Below are 21446 nucleotides of genomic sequence, written 5' to 3' on the forward strand. Positions count from 1 at the left end.
AAAATAAGTTAGAGAGGGAGGGAGCCAAAACATAAGAGACTCTTAAAAACTGAGACCAGGGGCGCCTGGGTGGCGCAGTCGGTTAAGCGTCCGACTTCAGCCAGGTCACGATCTCGCGGTCCGTGAGTTCGAGCCCCGCGTCAGGCTCTGGGCTGATGGCTCGGAGCCTGGAGCCTGTTTCCGATTCTGTGTCTCCCTCTCTCTCTGCCCCTCCCCCGTTCATGCTCTGTCTCTCTCTGTCCCCAAAAAAATAAAAATAAAAAAAAAACGTTGAAAAAAAGAAAAAAAGAAAAAAAAAAAAACTTAGAACAAACTGAGGGTTGATGGGGGTGGGGGAGAGGGGAAAGTGGGTGATGGGCATTGAGGAGGGCACCTGTTGGGATGAGCACTGGGTGTTGTGTGGAAACCAATTTGACAATAAATTATATTTAATATAAAAAAATAAACATAAAAAAAAAAAGAAAAAAAAGATATGCAAGTCCTTTTCTTCTGACATAGATTTAAACAATTCACCTGGAATGCTTCCTGGTTGCTACCTGGCTCTCACCACCTAGAACACTCTGCAACTCCCTTCATTCACAAGGGATATGCAAGGGAGGAACTCTGAGTCTGAAGCAATGAACTCATGAGGCTGAAGCTCATGATAAATCTGCTTGCGTCCAGGCAGAGCTATGGATTTAATCCAGGTCTGCTCTTCTCCAAAGCCCGTCGTAGGCGCCATTTTGGATTCACATCCAGACGGCTCGGCACCGATCCTCAGTATGTATTATGAGCCATGCTCTCGTCTGCTGCCCATTTCAGTCATTCTCTCTCATATTACACAGTTAGTTTTCTTCACAGTATCTGCTATTACCTACAATTATCTCATTTGTGTATGTGTGTGTTCATTGTCTGTTTATTTCACTAGAATAGAACACACAGCCCATGAGTTGAGAGACCTTGCCTTTGTTCCACACTGCATCCTCAACATCTACAACAGTACCTAGGCTTCATTTATAGTGTCAGTGAACATCTGTTGAATAAAGGAGTAACCAAATGTTAGCTGAGTGAATAAATTAAAATGCTTTTGGATTAAGATAGCTGAAAGCTTAGAGAAGTTATACAGAAAAAAAATTATAACAGAGTTTGCAGTATTTGAAACAAGTTCATGTAATCTTCTTAAAAGCAAATTTATATTTTGCACAAATCATGCATTATATTAAACTCATTTTCTTATGAAAATGTTAAATATTTAAATCCCAGGTGCAATCCACAGTTCTTGAGCAAGAGCTATGCCTCCTCTATAGTAATTATAATAAGGTTGCAATGTAAAATAATAAAATTCAAGAATTATCTTTATTAACATGGTAATCAAAAAGTTCACACCACATACACTGGAAATCAAATCTAAAAGAACTAAGAGTAGCAGCTTCTTTTTCCAGTGGGGAAATGCAAATTTTGCCACTTCATGCATGATTTATCTTAACTTGGGAAGGAGAAATGTTTGTTTCTAAACTATGAATCATATAAGAGAATTGTAGCAAGTCTGTGTTTTATACATTTTCACACTGGTCTACTTGAAAGACTATTTCATTTCTTATCCTCATTTCACATCTAACTAACATGATTAAAATTCAAAATAACAACTTTGTTTTCTTAAATTTCATAATTGTTACTGAGGAAGAAGTACAGACTACATAAAGTTATTGTCTGAGATAAATATTTGAGGTTAAAATGTCTTTTGTTGTCTGTTCTTCTGTTAAGTATGGCAAAAAATATCCTCAAAATAACCATAATTAATGTTTCACTTGGGAATTGTTCACTTCCCTGTTGCCTTTCCAAGCATCCCACAAATCTCTGTTTCTGTTTATTTCAATTAACAAGATTTCCAAATCTTCTTCCAGTATTCTGATGCATTTCCAAAGTACACTTTAAGTATCAATTTATTTACATTACTGCCAAATGTATGGGATTAATAGTGTTGGGACAATTGATTAACCATATGGAGAAAAATAAGTTAAGATACCTCATTCCATACACCAAAAGAAATTCCAGTGGAATCAGAAACTTAAATAGAAAAAGAAAAAGAAAACAAGGGGTGCCTGGGTAACTCAATTGGTTGAGCGTCCAACTCTTGATTTTGGTTCAGGTCATGATCTCATGGTTCATGATGTCGAGCCCAACATTGGGCTCTGCACTGACAGCGTGGAGCCTGCTTGGGATTCTTTCTCTCCCTCTCTCTCTGTCCCTCCCCTGCTCATGTTCTCTCTCTCTCCCTCTCTCTCTCTCTCTCAAAAGAAATAAATACATTTTAAAAAAAGAAAAAGAAAACAAAAAATAGAAACCACAAACATACAAGAAAAACATATAGGGAACTTCTACTTCTTATAATAGTAACTTAAGTAATTCAATTGACAATCCTGGCTGAGACAACAAGGTAAAATATTTTTAAACGCACTCATGCCACTGGACCCAACTATCCCATGCCTAGATATTTGTCTGAGAGAAATAAAAGTATATGTCCACACAAAAGACTTTTAGGTAAATGTTTGTAGCAGGTTTATTTGTAAGAGCCCCAAACTGGAAACAATCCTCCAATGCCTATCAACAGATGAATGTATAAACAAATTGTGGTTACATATACATACCCAGTCTTAAGAAGGAATGAATGATTAGTATATGCAACAACACAGACAAATCTTAATTATGCTGAGTGAAAGAATCCAGACCAAAAAAAAGGTAAATACTTTCATGCTTTCATTAACATAAAGTTCTAGAAAATGCAAACTAGTTTACCATGACAGAAGGTAGATCAGATCAGTGGTTGCCTGAAGAGGGGGAGTTGGGATGGGCAGAGGGTAGGGAAGGAAGGATTACCAAGGAACACAAGGAAACTTTGGGGAGGGATAAATATGTTCATTATTTTTATTGTGGTAATGGTTTCATGGTTATATACATATACCAAAACTCACCAGGGGTGGCTGGGTGGCTCAGTCAGCTAAGCATCTGACTTCGGCTCATGTCACGGTTCGTCGGTTCCAGCCCAGAATTGGGCTCTGTGCTGACAGCTGAGAGCCTTGGAGCTCACTTCAGATTCTGTATCTCCTTCTCTCTCTGTCCCTCCCCCTCTTGCATTCTCTCTCTCTCTTTCTCAAATAAATGAGTAAATATTTAAAAATTACCAAATTGTACATTTTACATATAGACCGTTTACTGTATATAGATTATACCTCAATAATTACCTTAGCGATATTTACAACAATGACTTCAACAATATACCTCAACAAAGTAAGTCTACTTGAATGTATTGGGATCTTAAAGAGGCCATGAAGAACGACAAAGCCAAGATTCAGGAGAAGGAACTCCAGAAGGTAAGCCTGGTATTTGGGGTCATTTCTTCCTTTGGGAAGCACTATAAATGTTTGCCTTAAAAAGAAGAAATAGTGAAAATGAATGGACAAAACATTCAACTTAAAAGATTAGAAAAAGAACAGCAGAGCAAGTCCAAAGAAACATAAAGAATAAAAAGTAAAATAAGAAGAGAAATTAATGAATCAGAAAACAAGAAGTTAATAGCATAACCAACAAAACCAAATGTTGGGTTTTTTAAAGACTAATAAAATAGACTGTGGCAAGTTTTATTAGGAAAAAAGAAAAAAGCAAACATACAAGGAATGAAAAAGGGAGCACAACTACAGAGAAAGTAGATGCTAAAAGCATAAGAAATATTCGACTTTATGCCAATATACTTGAAAATGATTTGTAGAAAAATATTACTTATCAAAACTGACTTAAGGACAAAATTTTTAAACCTAAATAAACCAATAACCATTAAAGAAAATGTTTCAACATTTTAAAAATCTACCCCTCTCCAGGCACCTGAGTGGCTCAGTCACTTAAGTGTCTGACTCTTGATCTCAGCTCAGGTCATGACCTTTCAGTTTGTGAGATCAAGTCCTGCACTGACAGTGCAGAGGCTGCTTGGGATTCTCTCTCTTTTTTTCTCTCTCTCTCTCTTTCTCTGCTCCTCCCGTGCTTGTGCTTTCTCTCTCTCTCAAAAAAAAAATCTACCCCTCTTGAATACGCATATACAAAAACTCAAAGAATAGGCAATCTCAATCTTATGTTCCAGAGCATAGAAAACTAAGACAAATTCTACAGTTCATTTAATTAAGCTAATGTAACCATTATGGCAAAACCAACAGAGACTATGACAGAGGAAAACTATAGGCTAATCTCATTTATGAATATAAATGCAAAAGTATTAAAAAATTTTTCTTAAAATGCAAATACATAAAAAATTTCCTTTAAACTGTGTTTACTCTAGGGATACAACCATGGTATAATATTAGAAAATTTATTAATGTAATTTACCTCATTAACAAAGCAAAGAAAGTTATGTAATTCTTTTAATACTTGCATAAAATGCATTTGCTATAAATGAAAACACATTCATAGTTTTTTTAAATCATCTTAATAAGTATATAAAAGAATACCCTTAACCTGAGGGTGGGAATCAACCAAATACCTACAGCAAATATCTTATTCAATGGTAACTGTTAAAGTAGAAGAAGTGGGAATGCAAACTGGTGCAGCCACTCTGGAAAACAGTATGGAGGTTCCGCAAAAACTAAAAATAGAACTACCTCACGACCCAGCCATTGCACTACTAGGCATTTATCCACGGGATACAGGTGTGCTGTTTCGAAGGGACACATGCACCCCCATGTTTATAGCAGCACTATCAACAATAGCCAAAGTATGGAAGGAGCCCAAATGTCCATCAATGGATGAATGGATACAGAAGATGTGGTGTATATATATATATATATATATATATATATATATATACACACACACACACACACACACACACACACACACACACACAATGGAGTATTATTCGGCAATCAAAAAGAATGAAATCTTGCCATTTGCAACTATGTGGATGGAACTAGAGGGTACTATGCTAAATGAAATTAGAGAAAGACAAATATCATATGACTTTACTCATATGAGGACTTTAAGATACAAAACAGATGAACATAAGGGAAGGGAAGCAAAAATAATATAAAAAGCAGGGAGGGGGACAAAACTTAAGAGATTCTTAAATATGGAGAATAGGGGCGCCTGGGTGGCTCAGTCGGTTGAGCGGCCGACTTCGGCTCAGGTCATGATCTCACGGTCTGTGAGTTCGAGCCCCGCATCGGGCTCTGTGCTGACAGCTCAGAGCCCGGGGCCTGTTTCGGATTCTGTGTCTCCCTCTCTCTCTGACCCTCCCCTGTTCATGCTCTGTCTCTCTCTGTCTCAAAAATAAATAAACGTTAAAAAAAAAAAAATTTTAAATATGGAGAACAAGCAGGGGGTTGCTAGAGGGATTGTGGGGGGGGGATGGGCTAAATGGGTAAGGGGCATTAAGGAATCTACTCCTGAAATCATTGTTGCACTCTATGCTAACTTGGATGTTAATTAAAAATTTTTTTTTAATAAAATTAAAAAAGAAAGAAAGAAAGAAAAATAAATTAAATAAATAAATAAATAACATAGAAAAAGTAGGGGCACCTGGGTGGCTCAGTCCATTAAGCATCTGACATTGGCTCAGGTCACAATCTCAGTCAGGGTTAGTGAGTTTGAGCCCCACGTCGGGCTCTGCACTGACAGTGTGGACGGAGTCTGCTTGGGATTACCTCCCTCCTTCTCTCTCTCTGCCCCTCCCCTGTTCATGCTCTCTCTCTCAAAAATAAACAGTTTAAAAAAATAATAATTAGCTAAGCAAAAAAAGTAAACGATGCCCGCTATCATTGATTCTATCCAACACTGTACTGGAGGACCTTGCTAACATGGTAAAACAAGAAAAAAGTGATATAAGACTTACAAATGAGGGGTGCCTGGGTGATTCAGTCAGTTAGCATCCAACTTTCACTCAGGTCATGATCTCACGGTTTGAGCGTTCAAGTCCCACACTGGGCTCTGTGCTGACAGCTCAGATTCTGTGTCTCCCTCTCTCTGCCTCTCTCTCTCTCTCTCTCTCTCTCTCAAAAATAAACATTAAAAAAAAAAGAGTTAGAAATGAGTAACAAGACTGTCATTTCTCATGGATGTTATGTCAACATAGACAATCCCAGAGAATTATAAACTATTAGAATTCAACAAGTTGGGGCATCTGGATGGCTCAGTCGGTTGGGCGTCTGACTTCAGCTCAGGTCATGATCTCACAATCCGTGAGTTTGAGCCCCGCATCAGGCTCTGTGCTGACAGCTCAGAGCCTGGAGCCTGCTTTGAATTCTGTGTCTCCATCTGGCAGAGATGCTCATGCTCTGTCTCTCTCTGTCTCAGAAATAAATAAAAACATTAAAAAAAAAAAAAAAGAATTCAACAAGTTATTGGACTACAAGAGCAATAGGCACAAACCAATTACTTTTCTGTGCACCAGCACACCACCTGGAATTGAGGACTAAATCTACAATTTATGTGCAACATTTTTGTGGATTAAAAGTCACAAAACATTATTGAAGGAGTAAATAAATGAAGAAGTAGGTGATGTTCACAGATGGGAAGTCCCAGTATTACCAAGACAGCAAGTCTCCCAAAATGAATCCAGAAAAGTCAGAGAAACGGTAAAATACCAGGAATGTTCTTTGTGCAACTTGACAAGCTAATTCTCAAATTTATATATAAAGGCAAAAAGCCAAGAATAGCCAATACATTTTGAAGAAGAACACATTTGGCTATTAAGCTATAGCCTATTAAACAGCATATATATGAAAAATAATTTCAGGTAGATTAAATACTTAAATGAAAAAGGAAAACATTAAAGCTTTTAAACTAAAATATAGAAAAATGTATTTATGACTTTAGGGTAGGAAAGGACTTTATTTTTTTAACCAAAATACAAGAAGTAAAACCATAGGGAAAGTTTAAATTTAAAAACCTCTGTACACCAAAAGATACTAATAACAAAGTGAAAATACAAGTCACTTGAAAGAAGATACTTGCCATGACAAAAGATTAGTATCCAGAATACATAAAGAATTCAGACCAAAACAAGTTTTAAAAGGAGAAACTTCAATTTAAAGTTTAAGGTTTAAGTGGATTTAAAGTTTAAAGTGAATAATTCTCAGACGAAGAAGTTCTGCCCCTCCCCTGCTCATGCAGTCATTTTTTAATAGTCAATTAAAAAATAATATACTCAGTTCCACTTGTAGCTAAGGGAATGCAAAATTAAATAACAATAAGAACAATTTCACTCCCATCTAAGTTGACAAAAACCACTTTGGAGAGTAATTTTCCCATAAGGATGGACATATCTTAGGGCTGAGCAATTCCATTAAAAAAATTTTTTTAATGCTTACACCTGTCAGAATGGCTAACATTAACAACTCAGGCAGCAACAGATGTTGGCAAGGATGTGGAGAAAGAGGATCTCTTTTGCGCTGCTGGTGGGAATACAAACTGGTGCAGCCACTCTAGAAAACAGTATGGAGGTTCCTTGAAAAACTAAAAATAGAACTACCCTAGGATCCAGAAATTGCACTACTAGGCATTTATCCACGGGATACAGGTATGCTGTTTTGAAGGGACACATGCACCCCCATGTTTATACCAGCACTATCAACAATAGCCAAAGTATGGAAAAAGCCCAAATGTCCATCGATGGATGAATGGATAAAGAAGATATGGTATATATATGCAATGGAGTATTACTTGGCAATCAAAAAGAATGAAATCTTGCCGTTTGCGACTACATGGATGGAACTGGAGGGTATTATGCTAAGTGAAATTAGTCAGAGAAAGACAAAAATCATATGACTTCACTCATATGAGGACTTCAAGAGACAAAACAGATGAACATAAGGGAAGGGCTTAACAAAAATAATATAAAACAGGGAGGGGGACAAAACAGAAGAGACTCATAAATATGGAGAACAAACTGAGGGTTACTGGAGAGGTTGTGGGAGGGGGGATGGGCTAAATGGGTAAGGGGAATTAAGGAATCTACTCCTGAAATCATTGTTTCACTATATGCTAACTAATTTGTATGTAAATTTTAAAAAATAAAAAATTAACTTAAATTAAAAAAAAATTTTTAATGTTTATTTTTGAGAGAGAGAGAGCATGAGCCCATATGCGCAAGTGGGGGAGGGGCAGGGAGAGAGGGAGACAGAATCTGAAGCAGGCTCCAAGCTCTGAGCTGTCAGGAAAGAGCTCGATGCCAGGCTCAAACTCATGGACCACAAGATCATGACCTGAGCCCAAGTCGGAGGCCTAACCGACTGAGCCACCCAGGTGCCCCAGAATGATTCCATTTTGAAAGACAGTCTTGTTAATGAGTCAAAGAGACATGTACAAAAATAAATCTGGGAGCATTGTTTATGACGGCAAATTTATATACATATATATATATATATATATATATATGTATCCATATATATATGTATCCATATATATATGTGTGTGTGTATATATATATATGGATACAACCATATGTATATGTATATGTATGGATACAACCTGAATGTTCACCAATAGGAGAAATAATGAATTGTGGTATATTCACATAATTGAATACTACTCAGCAATTAAAATGAAAAACTAATGCTATTTGTGTCCCCATGGATAATTTTTTTATATGTAGAGCATACAGATTAGGTCGACATAAAGTTATACAAAGTTTTCAGCCTGGAAAACAACACTATAAAAACTTTATGAACAAATATATATATAATCAAAGTCTAAAAATATATATGGGTATGGTAAGTACCAAATTCAGGATATTAATTTTTCTGGGGAGAGGAATGAGGTCAAAATATGGTTTACCACATTTGTTGGGTTTTATTTCTTTTTTTTAAAATTAATCAATTAATTAATTAATTAATTAATTATTTTTGAGAGAGAGTGAGCATGAGTGAGGGAGGTACAGAGAGAGACAGAGACAGAGAATACCAAGCAGGCTCCATGCTGTCAGCACAAAGCCCGATGTGGGGCTCGAACTCACAAACTGTGAGATTATTACCTCAGTAGAAGTCAGATGTTCAACAAATGAACATTCAGGCACCCCTACGTTTTATTTCTTAATGAAAAAAGATGTAAGCAAACACAGCAAGATGTTATGACTGTGTAAAGTTGTATGAGATGTACAGAGGTAGCTATTACAAGGTTGTGCTATATACCTTTTTGTACATTTAAAGTATTTCACAATTTTAAAAAGAAATAGTTGTATACACAGATGCTGAATATTAGTCTCATGACAGAAACAGTGTTACATTTAAATCCCATTCTTTTGGGGTGTCTGTGTGGCTCAGTCAGTTAAGCATCTGACTTTGGCTGATCATGATCTCATGGTTCATGAGTTCAAGCCCCGTGTGGGGTTCTGTGCTGACAGCTAAGAGCCTGGAGCCTGCTTCAGATTCTGTGTCTCCCTCTCTCTCTGCCCCTTCCCCACTCACACTCTATCTGTCTCTTTCTCTCTCTCAAAAATAAACAAACATTAAAAATTTTTTTAAATAAAAAATCAATTCCATTCTTTTTATTCATAGGAGAGGTCTCTCCAGTCCTGGAACCATCAAAGGTCTTTACACAGGTATAGTTCATCAGCTTTGCTAGCTTGGAACCCAGATAAAAAGTCTCTGTTGACCGAAATTTTTGCTCATGGCCATGGGGCATGGCGGTGCTTCTCACAATGGGTTTGATAGCACAGAACTCTGAAATTTCCGAACTGAGTCAGTGGTGAAGAAACACAATGTGGCAATGCCAGGAGAAGAAGAAAACTGGATTCTGTTCTGGAAACGAAGGAATTTATTCCAAGGGAGTCACTGAAATCCTCTCTGCGAGGGAATGAAACTTAGCCGATCTGATGATCAGAGCACTGAGAGTTCTCAGAAGAGACAAGTGAAGCTGAGTACCAGCAGAGCACCATCACCCCCCAAATTTGAATTTGGTATCTGTCTAGAAACATCTAGCCACTACTTGTTTATGTGTCCAGATTTCCATGGATTTTATCAACATTATAAAGTATACTCCAAACATCAGTTAAAATTGCATTTTGTATTTACTGGAGAAAAAATACTAACGCTGACCTGGACAGAAACTCCTGGAACACAAAATGACCCCATCAGCACTTAAAGCAAAGTAGAAGTTTTAAGCTTTTCGGCATTTTATGGGTGTGTCCAGTTAGGCTTACTAACAGCCAAAGAGACAATAGAATTATAGCATCTTAGAGTATGGAGAAATTCACCTTACTTTCCAGAGAAAACAAATGAACATTCATCCTAAATGTTAGGTTTGTCAGAACCACAAACACTGTTTTACTCAAGATTAAAAAAAAAAAAATTAACGTTTATTCATTTTTGAAGACCGAGAGAGACAAAGCATGAGTGGGGAAGGGGCAGAGAGAGAGGGAGACACAGAATCTGAAGCAGGCTCCAGGCTCTGAGCTGTCAGCACAGAGCTCAACGCAGGGCTTGAACTCATGAACCGTGAGATCATGACCTGAGCCGAAGTCAGACACTCAACCTACTGAGCCACCCAGGAGCCCGTTTTACTCAAGATTTAAAAAAGACTTAGGCTAGACAACAACTAGGTGGAAAGATTATGTCATATGTCAGCTCACAGGAATAAAACATCACAACATGATTTCAACTACTAAGATTTGGGGATGAAGATCACTGTGGGCTATTTTGAGAAAATCTGCATTTAAATAGCTCTACACTGGGATTATAATTTATAACTTGTAGTGGGGCTGAGTTGTTAGAAGATGTTCAAAGACTGACTGAAGCAGAAAGAAGAAAAGAAATAGGGTCATGGATGAAAGTGGAGGAAGGGGAGCAGGGAGAAGAGATTGTCCCAGCCAAGAACAGACGACCAGGCTTATCATTAGGGTAAGCATACAAAATAGAATCCGAGAAAATATACAACTGTATAGTGGTTTTCTGGGGTGATAAGATATTCTTTTCAAATTTTTCTTAATACATTTGTATTACTATTAAAATGGACTAAATAGAGAATGAGTAACCAAAGAAAAATGTCAGTACCTCTGTATAGCTTTATAAGCTGAAACAAATTTATGGAAAAGAGCAAAACGTGAAGAACAAGTTAGTACAGATTTTCAGCCTAATAGGTGAGGCTTTCATTTCATATGTCAAGACTTATTATAAACTTATGATAAGAGAATGGGGTATTTCATCAGGGTTAGGCTAACAAACCAATCTAAAAGAATACAAAATGCAGGGGTGCCTGGGCGGCTCAGTCAGTTCAGCATCTGACTTTGGCTCAGGTCATGATCTCACGGTTTGTGAGTTCGAGCCCCACGTCGGGCTCTGTGCTGACAGCTCAGGGCCTGGACCCTGCTTCGGATTCTGTGTCTCTCTCTTTCTCTGCCCCTCTCCTGCTCATGCTCTCTCTCTGTCTCAAAAATGAAAAAATATTAAAAAAAAAAAAAGAATACAAAATGTAGAACTTAGGCATGCAACTATGGAAACTTGAACTATGTGTGACATTATATTCCAGTTGGAAGGGACAAATTTGTACACATTTATTGGGGCAATTAATTATGCAAGCAGAAAAAAACACATATAATTCCCATCTCATAGCACTTGGAAAAATAAATTCCAGATGAATTAAAGACTTAAATACTGAAACTTAAAACTTAACACTTTTAGAAGAAATTATAAAACCTCTTTATGACTTCAGGGCAAGAAAGAATTTCCTCAATAAATGAGCAAATAAGCAAACAAAAAAAAATCACATACTCAAAAAGAAAACATAGATACACTTGGTTACATTAAAATTCAAGAATTCTATATATATAGAAATACACATTGCTGGAAGAAGATACATTTGTAACTCATAAAACTGACAAAGGATTAGTAACCAACTGAAATATTAAATATTATTAAATAAATATTAAATTATTAAATCAACCTAAATATTTAAAGTCTTATATATCAGTAACAGAAAGAAAAACAAGGAAATAGACAACATAAATGAACAGGCAATTCACAGAAGAGGAAATCCAAACATCCTACTTAACACATGAAAATACTTACCCGATTGGTAATCAGGAAAATTAAAAAAAAAAAAAAAAGATTTCAGTTAAAACCATTAAAACGGAAACTTCAGTCTATGCTATGAACAGAATGTTTGTATCCCCGCAAATTAATATGGTGAAATGCTTTTTAAATTTTTTTTTATGTTTATTCATTTTTGAGAGACAGAGCATGAGCAAGGGAGGGGCAGAGGGAGCGGGAGACACAGAATTCCAAAGCAGGCTCCAGGCTCCCAGCTGTCAGCACAGAGCCCAAAGAGGGGCTGACATTCACGAACTGGAAGATCATGACTTGAGCTGAAGTTGGATACTCAACTGACTGAGCCACCAAGATGCTCCTCATATACTGAAATCCTAACCCCCATATTAGGAGGTAGAGTCTTTGTGAGGTGATTAGGTCATGAGGGTGGAGCCCTCATAAATGGCATTAGTGCCCTTATCAAAGAGACTTCAGAGAGTTCTCTGCCTTCTACCACGTAAGGAGGATACAATGAGAAGTCAGTAGTCCACAACCCCAAGGAGGACCTTCGCCAGCAACTGACCGTGCTCGTACCCTGATCTCAGACTTCCAGCCTCCAGAACAGTGAGAAATAAATTTGTTGTTTATAAGCCAACCAGTCTATGGTACCTTGTTATACAGCAGCCTAAACAGACTAAGACAGTCTATCAGCACTAAGTGTTGGCAAGGATGGGGAGTAAGAAAAGCTCTCATATCTTGTTGGGGTACACCTACTCTACAGATCAGTTTGGCAACGTGTAATAAAGAGGAAGGGACATAGCCAGTTCACTACCAGTATGTACTAGTATCTTCAGTAATTGCAGAATAATTATTCTAAATGTTCACCAATAGGAGAATAAACAAATTGTGTTTCATTAACCTGGTGTTGAAATGAAAGAACTAGAGATCTATATGTCAGCATGGGTAAGTCCCTAAAACATAATGCTGGGGCGCCTGGGTGGCTCAGTCGGTTGGGCGTCTGACTTCGGCTCAGGTCATGATCTCACAGTTCGTGGGTTCAAGCCCCACATCAGGCTCTGTGCTGACAGCTTGGAGCCTGGAGCCTGCTTCAGATTCTGTGTCTCCCTCTCTTTCTCTGCCCCTTCCCCACTCATGCTCTGTCTCTGTCTCTCAAGAATGAATAAATGTTAAAAAAAAATTTTTTTTAATAAAAATAAAAATAAACAAATAAAGCGTAATGCTGACTGAAAAAAAGACAATTAATAAACATATATATGCGTACATACTCACACATATATACATTTACTTACATACATATTTTCCATGAAATGAAAAACTAAGAGCAAACACACCTGAAACCAATGTAACATTGTTTCAACTATACGTCAATAAAAAACAATAAAATAAAAATAAAAGCAAATAGTTGTATATAGTGTTTATATTATGTAAATTTGAAGCAAAAGCACATGAACATTTATTTTAAAAAACTAAATTGTGACTCAAAGAGAGAAGAGGAAGAATAGGATTGGAGATAAATACAAAGCAGCCTTCAACTAGCCTTTTATTTTTTCAAAAACGAATCTGTAACAAATATGGCAAAATGCTAAGATTTGAAAAGAATGGGTGGTAAGTACAATTTAGCCAACAAATATTCACAGTAGAATGTGTCAGGCACTTTTGGGAGCTGAAGACACAGCAGTGAGTAGGACATCCAATCTCCTCCCACACAAAGCTTACAACCTACCGGGGAGAAAGACCATATACAACATAAAACAAATATTTATGTCAGCTAGAAAGTGCTATAAATAAAAATAAAGCAAAATAAAAAGTTACAGGGGTGGGGGCAATGCTACTTAATGGCAAGGTTAGGAAGGCCTAAGGGGGTGAAGACTGAGCAGACATATGAACTGCTAAGGGAGCCAACAATGTTTTGTGTTTTCTTCCACATAATGAAAACAACACAACATTTCCTAGGAATATAAAAGAAGATCTAGAAATATCTAGAGAGACATCTTACATTCCCAAATGAATACTGTAAACATATCATCTTCCCCCAAAAATCAATTGACAAAATAATTTTAGCCTATCCAGAAAAATAATTGGTATAGAACAACCAATGAAGTATTGAAAAGGAAGAATACTAGGGGCACTTGGATGGCTCAGTCAGTTCAGCATCCGGCTTCGGCTCAGGTCATGATCTTACGGTTTGTGAGTTCAAACCCCGCGTGAGGCTCTGTGCTGATAGCTCAGAGCCTGCAGCCTGTTTCGGATTCTGTGTCTCCCTCTCTCTCTGCTCCTCCCCTGCTCATACTCTGTCTCTCTCTCTCTCTCTCAAAAATAAATAAAACATTTAAAAAAATTAAAAAAAAAAGAATACTAAAGATAAATTTGGTCTATGAAATACTAATAAATTTTGTAAACACATGTTAATTTAAAAGACATCATAAAAAGTCCAGAAATAAACCTGTAGGATATGGGTGACATATCATATCAATGGAGAAAGAACGGATTATTTAAGTGTTGTCATTACAACTGGCCAACTATTTTCTAAAACTTAGATCCCAGACTCATTCCTCACACCAAAATGACATATGATAAAACCTGCAGAAATGAAAATAAGCATCCCTGAATCTAAGTGTTTAACAAAAAACCCAGACTATCACAAGTTTTCAAACAATGTATGACACATGAATGAATAAGTGAATGAGACATAGAGCACCTTACTGAAGAAATGGAAAAAGTTCTCTTGCATTATATTATTTGCCTTATTCATTCATTTCTTCATTTCATTCACATGCATTGAGCACCTGCCTGGTGCCATCAACATCTCAGGGTGTAGGAATGATTGAAGGCTCTACTCATCCTTCCAGGTCAAGTTCCTTCCAGGAACATTTTTCCTGTCAAATGGCTCCATCCAGATCCAATTCATGCAGATCCCTTTCACCTACAAGGCACTCACATCTCTAAGCCTCAGTGTGTTTGTTCCTTCCACTAGAGGGGCCTAGATGAGATCTGCTGCCTCAGAAAAGGTGGCCCTTCCATGTCTTCTTCCTCAGCAGCACTGTAGTATCAGAAACCAGGCTCAGAGGTAGGGAAGCCTCCGGGGCTAAGTCACACAGAGACCAAGTAACGCCCGGGTCAAAGCATCACTTTCTGACCATGAGAACCTTCCACACTTGGGTGTCTGAGGACACCAAAGAGAGACGGCTCCTGCTGCTGACCTGAGGCTGGCCTTCATCAAAGCTCAGAAGCTGCAAAATTTTCAGTTTCTCTTTAGGAGCACTTCCTCGGGCATAAATAGAAAAACCAAAACATTCATTTATCATCTAGTACTTATGGAATAAACATTAATGTTTCCATGTTTTCAAAGCCATCTGAAAGTCAAAGAATTCCTTAATGATGTTTACAGAAGAAAACAGAATAATCATTATTGGAGATCTCTCAAAACATTCTCAATAAAACAGCAAATCTTTCATCCTGTGCAAAAGTCAGTTTATGAAACCCATCTTCACCTTACAACAAAATCAGAAGTTAAACTAAGGTGGTGTTACCGATTTCAATGGTCTATTCCATCAGTTTTTTAAAGGCTTGCTCACTTCTCCTTTAATTAATCATTTAATACCCACCCTTTTCGACCCCTTCTATCCACGCCCTTCTAACAACCCATGGGGGGGAAACATGAATCTAAAACTCTGGTAATATAAAATGTTCTGGAAAATAATCCTGTCAGTCATATGGATAGCTAGAATGATTTGCCAATTTTTATAGCTATCATAACAGCAGCCTGTGATTTGGAATCTTATAAAAACAGGAAGCTCTGTGCTTTAAGACGTGCCTGTAATTCCATAATGCAATGAGGGACAAGTGCTGTGAACTGTTGCTGCCACCAGCAGGACATGCTCACAGAATGACATTTTTTCCTTTGTTTTGTTTTCTTTCCAACTCATCTATAGGTATTCCTTGACCACCAAATGCTTTAATAAGGACAAATAATTAGATAAAATAACAAATCTCTTCATGGATATCCTCAGTAACAATTACTTTGCAAAAATCTATAATACACCTTTCTTTTTTTTCTTTTAGAAATAAGCTTGGTCTTTTCCCTTGTCTCCAATTCCTACTTGCATTTTTCTTCATGAACTCCCAAATTCTTGCTTTTTTGAGATCATTTTTCTGGCCAATGTATCTTAATCTGAGAATAAGTAATCCTGGTATGAAAGGCAGAGGCCCACAGTCCATCACATTTGATGACTACTACAAGATAGTCCTTAAATTTCCATTTAGTTTGCAAGTTTAAGGCTGGTGCATACAAGTGAGTTCTAAAGCCACATGGACCTGGGCTCAGATCCAGCTTCTACCACTAACCAGCATTTGCTCTTGGAAAGTATTTAAGTTTTCTAGGCCTATGTCTCTCCCCTCTTGCCATAAAATGGGGATTATATATTCATTTTAGGATTGTCAAGGGGAACAAATGAAGGGGAAATGCATACAAAGCATTTAGTAAAATGTCTGGCACATAGTAAGCAATCAATAAATGATTCATCATTATTATTACCAGAAAGTGCAAAAATTAAGTGACTTCCATACAATTGGAAGCCAAATCGATGGGACCATCTGACTAGAATCTCCAGACTGCTGATTCCCACACCAGAGCTCTGACAGTCACATTGCAATGATGCTGACCTTATATTTGTCCAGTTAATATTCAGACTCTGGTTCCCTTGAGATAGGCACAAACATACTGCAAGAATCATTTTAAAAAGTGAAATCCTTCATAAGCCCAGAATTATACCAGCCATTAGGCCCACTGGACGTCCCTCTAACACCCAACAACAGCTTCCCAATGGATGACAGAAGTGATGTTTCCATGGTGATAGTTCTCATAAGAAGCAACTACATGTGACTTCTCTCTAAGCCTGGAAATTTCCTTCCTTTGTGGAACTTCAGAAAAATAAAACAGCTGTCCACTATTTGTTCCTTCAGATGACACTATTAAATACACCCTTCATGGAGCGTAACCACGAGGGTTGTTCCCCAGTACAATTAGTGGAAATGGTCTCTAATCTAAGCTAAGGCAATAACCAAAAAAGCCATAGTCTCCCTGCTTCCCACTGACTGGGACTGCCTCCTCGGATGGCTCACTGAGGAGTTTCCACGCAGCACAAGACAGGACAATATGAATTCGCATCTAGACTTGCTGCTAAAGATTGGTGGCTTCAGGAGCCAGAGGAAGACCAGAAATGCAAAAGGTTTACTTGGCTACACAGAGAAGGAATGGAGGGTTTTTGTCTCAATAATAGTAAGTCTCATGTAGGTTTCTTTAAAATGTTCTCCTATAATCAGATTTCCATCTTTCCCTTTCTATCTGAATGGTAATCATTCTGGATTCGCCATGTCATCAAATGTTAAATTATTCCTGGGTGCCTGGAATTCCTGGCTCAGTCAGTTAAGCGTCCAACTCTGGCTCAGGTCATGATCTCACGGTTCATGAGTTCAAGCCCTGCATTCGGCTCTGTGCTGACAGCTCAGAGCCTGGAGCTTGCTTCAGATTCTGTGTCTCCCTCTCTCTCTGCCCTCCCCTGGCTCGTGCTCATTCACTCTCTCTCTGCCAAAAATAAATAAACATTAAAAAATTTTTTTTTAATGTTAAATTATTCCTATATCTGCAGGTACATTCTAACCAAGGATTTCCAAAGGCTTTTCCACACTTTGGAGATTAACTTATTTCATGGAAACTAAATACTGGAGGTGAGTGAGTTCTAGAACTAGGGAGGGAATTTACAAGGTTTGCTTCTCAAACTGACTTCATTAGTTATATAAGTTACATATATAAAACTAGAGAGTTTTATAAAGCATCATGCATCCTTAGCAAGTGGTAGAAAACTCTGGCTATTGATCAATCCCATCTCAGCATACAGGCAACAGGGCTTTCTTGATTGTTCAGTATTTTTTTAAGGCTCTATAGTTAATAGTGGGTCCTAGTGTATGGGGGGAAATGGGTATCAATGTTCTTTGGCATCTCGTCAATGCTCTTTGGCATCTAGTTAACCCTCTGAATCATATAGTTCTTTCTTAATTGCCTTTTAAGAATACAACCAGGGGCGCCTGGGTGGCTCAGTCAGTTAAGCGTCCAACTTCGGCTCAGGTCATGATCTCATAGTCCGTGAGTTCAAGCCCCATGTCAGGCTCTGTGCTGACAGCCCAGAGCCTGGAGCCTGCTTCAGATTCTGTGTCTCCCTCTCTCTCTGACCCTCCCCCATTCATGTTCCTTCTCTCTCTGTCTCACAAATAAACATTAAAAAAATTTAAAAAAAAAAAGGAGTACAACCATACCTGTGAATTTTGTCTCCAGTGACAATATGACAATCTGTGTAACTGACCACAAAAGCCATTTTTCCAGTGCCGTAAGTACAAAGTAAGTCTTAGAACTCATCAAATAGCTTTTTCCTGTCTCACATTTCCCCTTATTTCCATAGAAAATGTTAGGCACCTTTGGCCACTCCTTCCTTCAATTCAATTTCCCAACTAGTTCCTGAGGATCTACAGGCCAGGTCCCAGGGCACCAGGACAGAAGCGTGCCTAGTATTCAAATAACAAGAGGGACAGTGGGAATAAAATATAGTTGGTAAGGGGGAGATGAGGTCATAAAGATAATGGGGCCAGAGTAGGTCAGACTGTAGGCCATTGTCAGGACTTTGACTTCTATTCTGAGAAGAATGAGGTTTTGAGGGAAAAGGTAGTAATTGTTTTTCCTTTGGTGATAAGAGCTAAATTACCAAATGACTAAAAATGGATGCCCCGGGGCACCTGGGTGGCTCAGTTGAGCTTCCGACTGTTGATTTTGGCTCAGGTCATGATCTCATGGGTTCACGGGTTGGCTGACAGAGCAGAGCCTGCTTGAGATTCTCTCTCTCCTTCTCTCTCTCTGCCCCTTCCCCACTCATGCATGCTGGCCACACAGTCTCTCTCATTCTCGCTCTCTCTAAATAAATAAACTTACAATTTTTTTTTCTTAAAAAAAAAAAAAAAAAAGGATGCCCCAGTATTAACTACCATGTCTCCATCACCTTGGGCATTGCCACAGGGCATTGAACAGATACCCTCTAGCACCACAGGATTGAGTCAGAGGTTCGGAGGGGCCCATAGCTTATTCTTATAAATTAGCCCCTAGACTGGAATCTGAACAGGAGCTTTGGCATACCAATCACCTCCTTCTCGCTTTCTTACACTTGCTTAACTCTTCCCTCTTTCCCTAATCTCATCTCCATGAGCTTCTCATAGACTATGAGAGTGAGCACAATGGGGGCTGCTCTGTGGGATGAGCAAAGTCCTTTAGTCCAGTTGGAATGCCAGAGGCATGGGCCCTTCCTCACAGACTATGGATCCTGGTATCCCTGTGAGCTGTCTTAGCTTTGCCTCTGAGTAGAAAGGAGCATAAAGGTCAGGAAGAAGAAAAACATGGTACCCACAGCAACCTCAGTGCTACCTTTTGTTGCTGGCCCATGAATTAGAGAATGATATCCAAAGCCAATCCTGGGGGGAAACATAGCTACCCCTCCCTCCTGACCATGTTCAATGGGGCCTTACCAAGAAAGCACAAAGCTTTTCCTTAATGGTTTCCTCCTATGGTAGAGGATCTGAAAGAATAAAGGGAGAAAGATGAGAGCAACTGGTTTTGTATAATAAAGCTGGCATTGTCTGCTCTACCAGTGATTGAATTTTAAAATATGAACAGGATTCAGAAGATAAAGGTTAATGTGACACCCTATTGTGATGGTTATTGCTAAGAGTAGAAAATAGTCATTACGGTGTTAACATTTCCAAGTGCTGACATAAGCCACAGGCTATTAGTATTACTGCTGCACTCATTAGGGCAGATTAAATAGCAATCTTATAAATAATCACACTCTCTCCAAAACTTGAAAATTAATTCAACAATGACTAAAAAAAAATCAACCTATACGTACATCAGCCCAAAGTCCTTATATGTTACTTTTTTCACAGTTTTTTAGATACCACATTTCCCACTCTTCTCAGTTATTTAGAGAACATCTACTTCTGTTGATGTTCATTAAGATTGTGCAAACTGCCCATGATTAGGGGGCTGTGCTTCTTCCCAATCACTCCAGTGAATTAATGTAACCTTTGGCCTTCCTTTGAACCTTCAGTCACCAGAGTCATTGGGAGAAGAAGTGACTTATTTGATTGGTACATTTGTCAGGAATAGCTCCACTTTGGCATGTGACTACTTCCAGCCAATTGGACGGAAGTGAGAGTAGGCATGTAATTTCAAGGACCGGTCCTTAAACAAAGGCCTGCCCATCTCCTTCCTGTCTGCTAAAATGCAGAGAGGATTGCTAGAGCAAGTCTGGACTAGAAGGTGGAAGCTGCATAGTAAGAACAGAGAAGCAGCAGAGAAGTTGAAAGCCTGGGTCCCTGACGACTATTATCACACTAGCCTGAACTGCCAACCCAGACTTATACTTAAGAAATAAAGCTATGCCTCATTTTAGCCCGTTATTTTGTATTCTCTGACAATCACAGCCACAGAATGGCAGCGGAGAGTCTAGGAATGCAGGGGCACGGGGAGGCACAGCCCAGGAAAAGAACACTCTGGACATTTAGGTCCAAATGAAAGAGTAAAGTAATTGAGGGTGAACAGAAAGTAGATAAATAGGAGAGAAACAACCTTACAAGTCATGAACTAATAGTCATATGCTAAGATTTGTATTCATGTACCCATATAATGGATCCTCATTAGTAAGCATAAGTACATTGAGTTAATGTTTATGAAGCACTTAGAAAAGTCCCTGGCACACAGTAAATACTACACAGGTGCTATTAACTAAAAATAAATAAATAAGAATGAATAGTGCGATGGTTAATTTTGTGTCAACTGGCTAGGCTATGGTGCCTAGTTGTTTTAGTAAAACCCTAGTCTAGAAGTTGCTATGAAGGTATTTTTTTAGATATAAATAATATTTATAGTCAGTTGACTTTAAATAAAGGAGATTACCTTCCAGAGTATGGGTGGACTGATGGCCTTAAGAGCAAAAACTGAGGTTCCCTCAAGAAGGAATTCTGCCTAGGGACGCCTGGGTGGCTTAGTTGGTTTAGCATCCAATGTTGGCTCAGGTCATGATCTCACAGTTTGTGAGTTTGAGCCCCACATTGGGCTAGCTGCTGTCAGAGCAGAGCCTGCTTTGGATCCTCTGTCCCCTTCTCTCTCTGCCCCTCTCCTGCCCATGCACACATGTGTGCATGTACACTCTCTCAAGATAAATAATTTTTTTAAAAAATGCAACATAGAAATTTGCCTGCTGTCACAGGTTCTTAGCTTACCCTACAGATTTGACACCTGCCAGCCTCCCTCAATCACATGAGTCAATTTCTTAAAATAGATAGAAACAGAGAGAGGGATCGATTTCCTATTGGTTCTGTTTCTCTGGAGAACCCTAATACAAA

At 38.4% G+C, this 21446-nt stretch overlaps 1 protein-coding gene across 2 annotated transcripts in view; it reads right to left on the bottom strand.

Moving 5' to 3' along the window:
- Positions 1-2523: 2523 nt before the first annotated feature.
- The window catches only part of LOC109269505 (RAD54 homolog B), a 120416-nt gene continuing 101493 nt past the window's right edge, over positions 2524-21446 (bottom strand). Inside the window, exon 14 of one of the 2 annotated variants that reach the window (XM_053896079.1) lies at positions 2524-3125. In XM_053896079.1, coding sequence (XP_053752054.1) covers positions 3064-3125 — 62 coding nt within the window. In that variant the 3' untranslated portion in view covers positions 2524-3063. Of the gene's footprint in view, positions 3126-18313; positions 19619-21446 lie in introns of those variants that run through there. The other variant, XM_019453481.2, reaches the window with a different exon arrangement.

The sequence above is a fragment of the Panthera pardus genome, unplaced genomic scaffold, assembly GCF_024362965.1.
Source record: "Panthera pardus isolate Hobbes unplaced genomic scaffold, ASM2436296v1 HiC_scaffold_7, whole genome shotgun sequence".
In the NCBI taxonomy this organism is placed as follows: domain Eukaryota; kingdom Metazoa; phylum Chordata; class Mammalia; order Carnivora; family Felidae; genus Panthera; species Panthera pardus.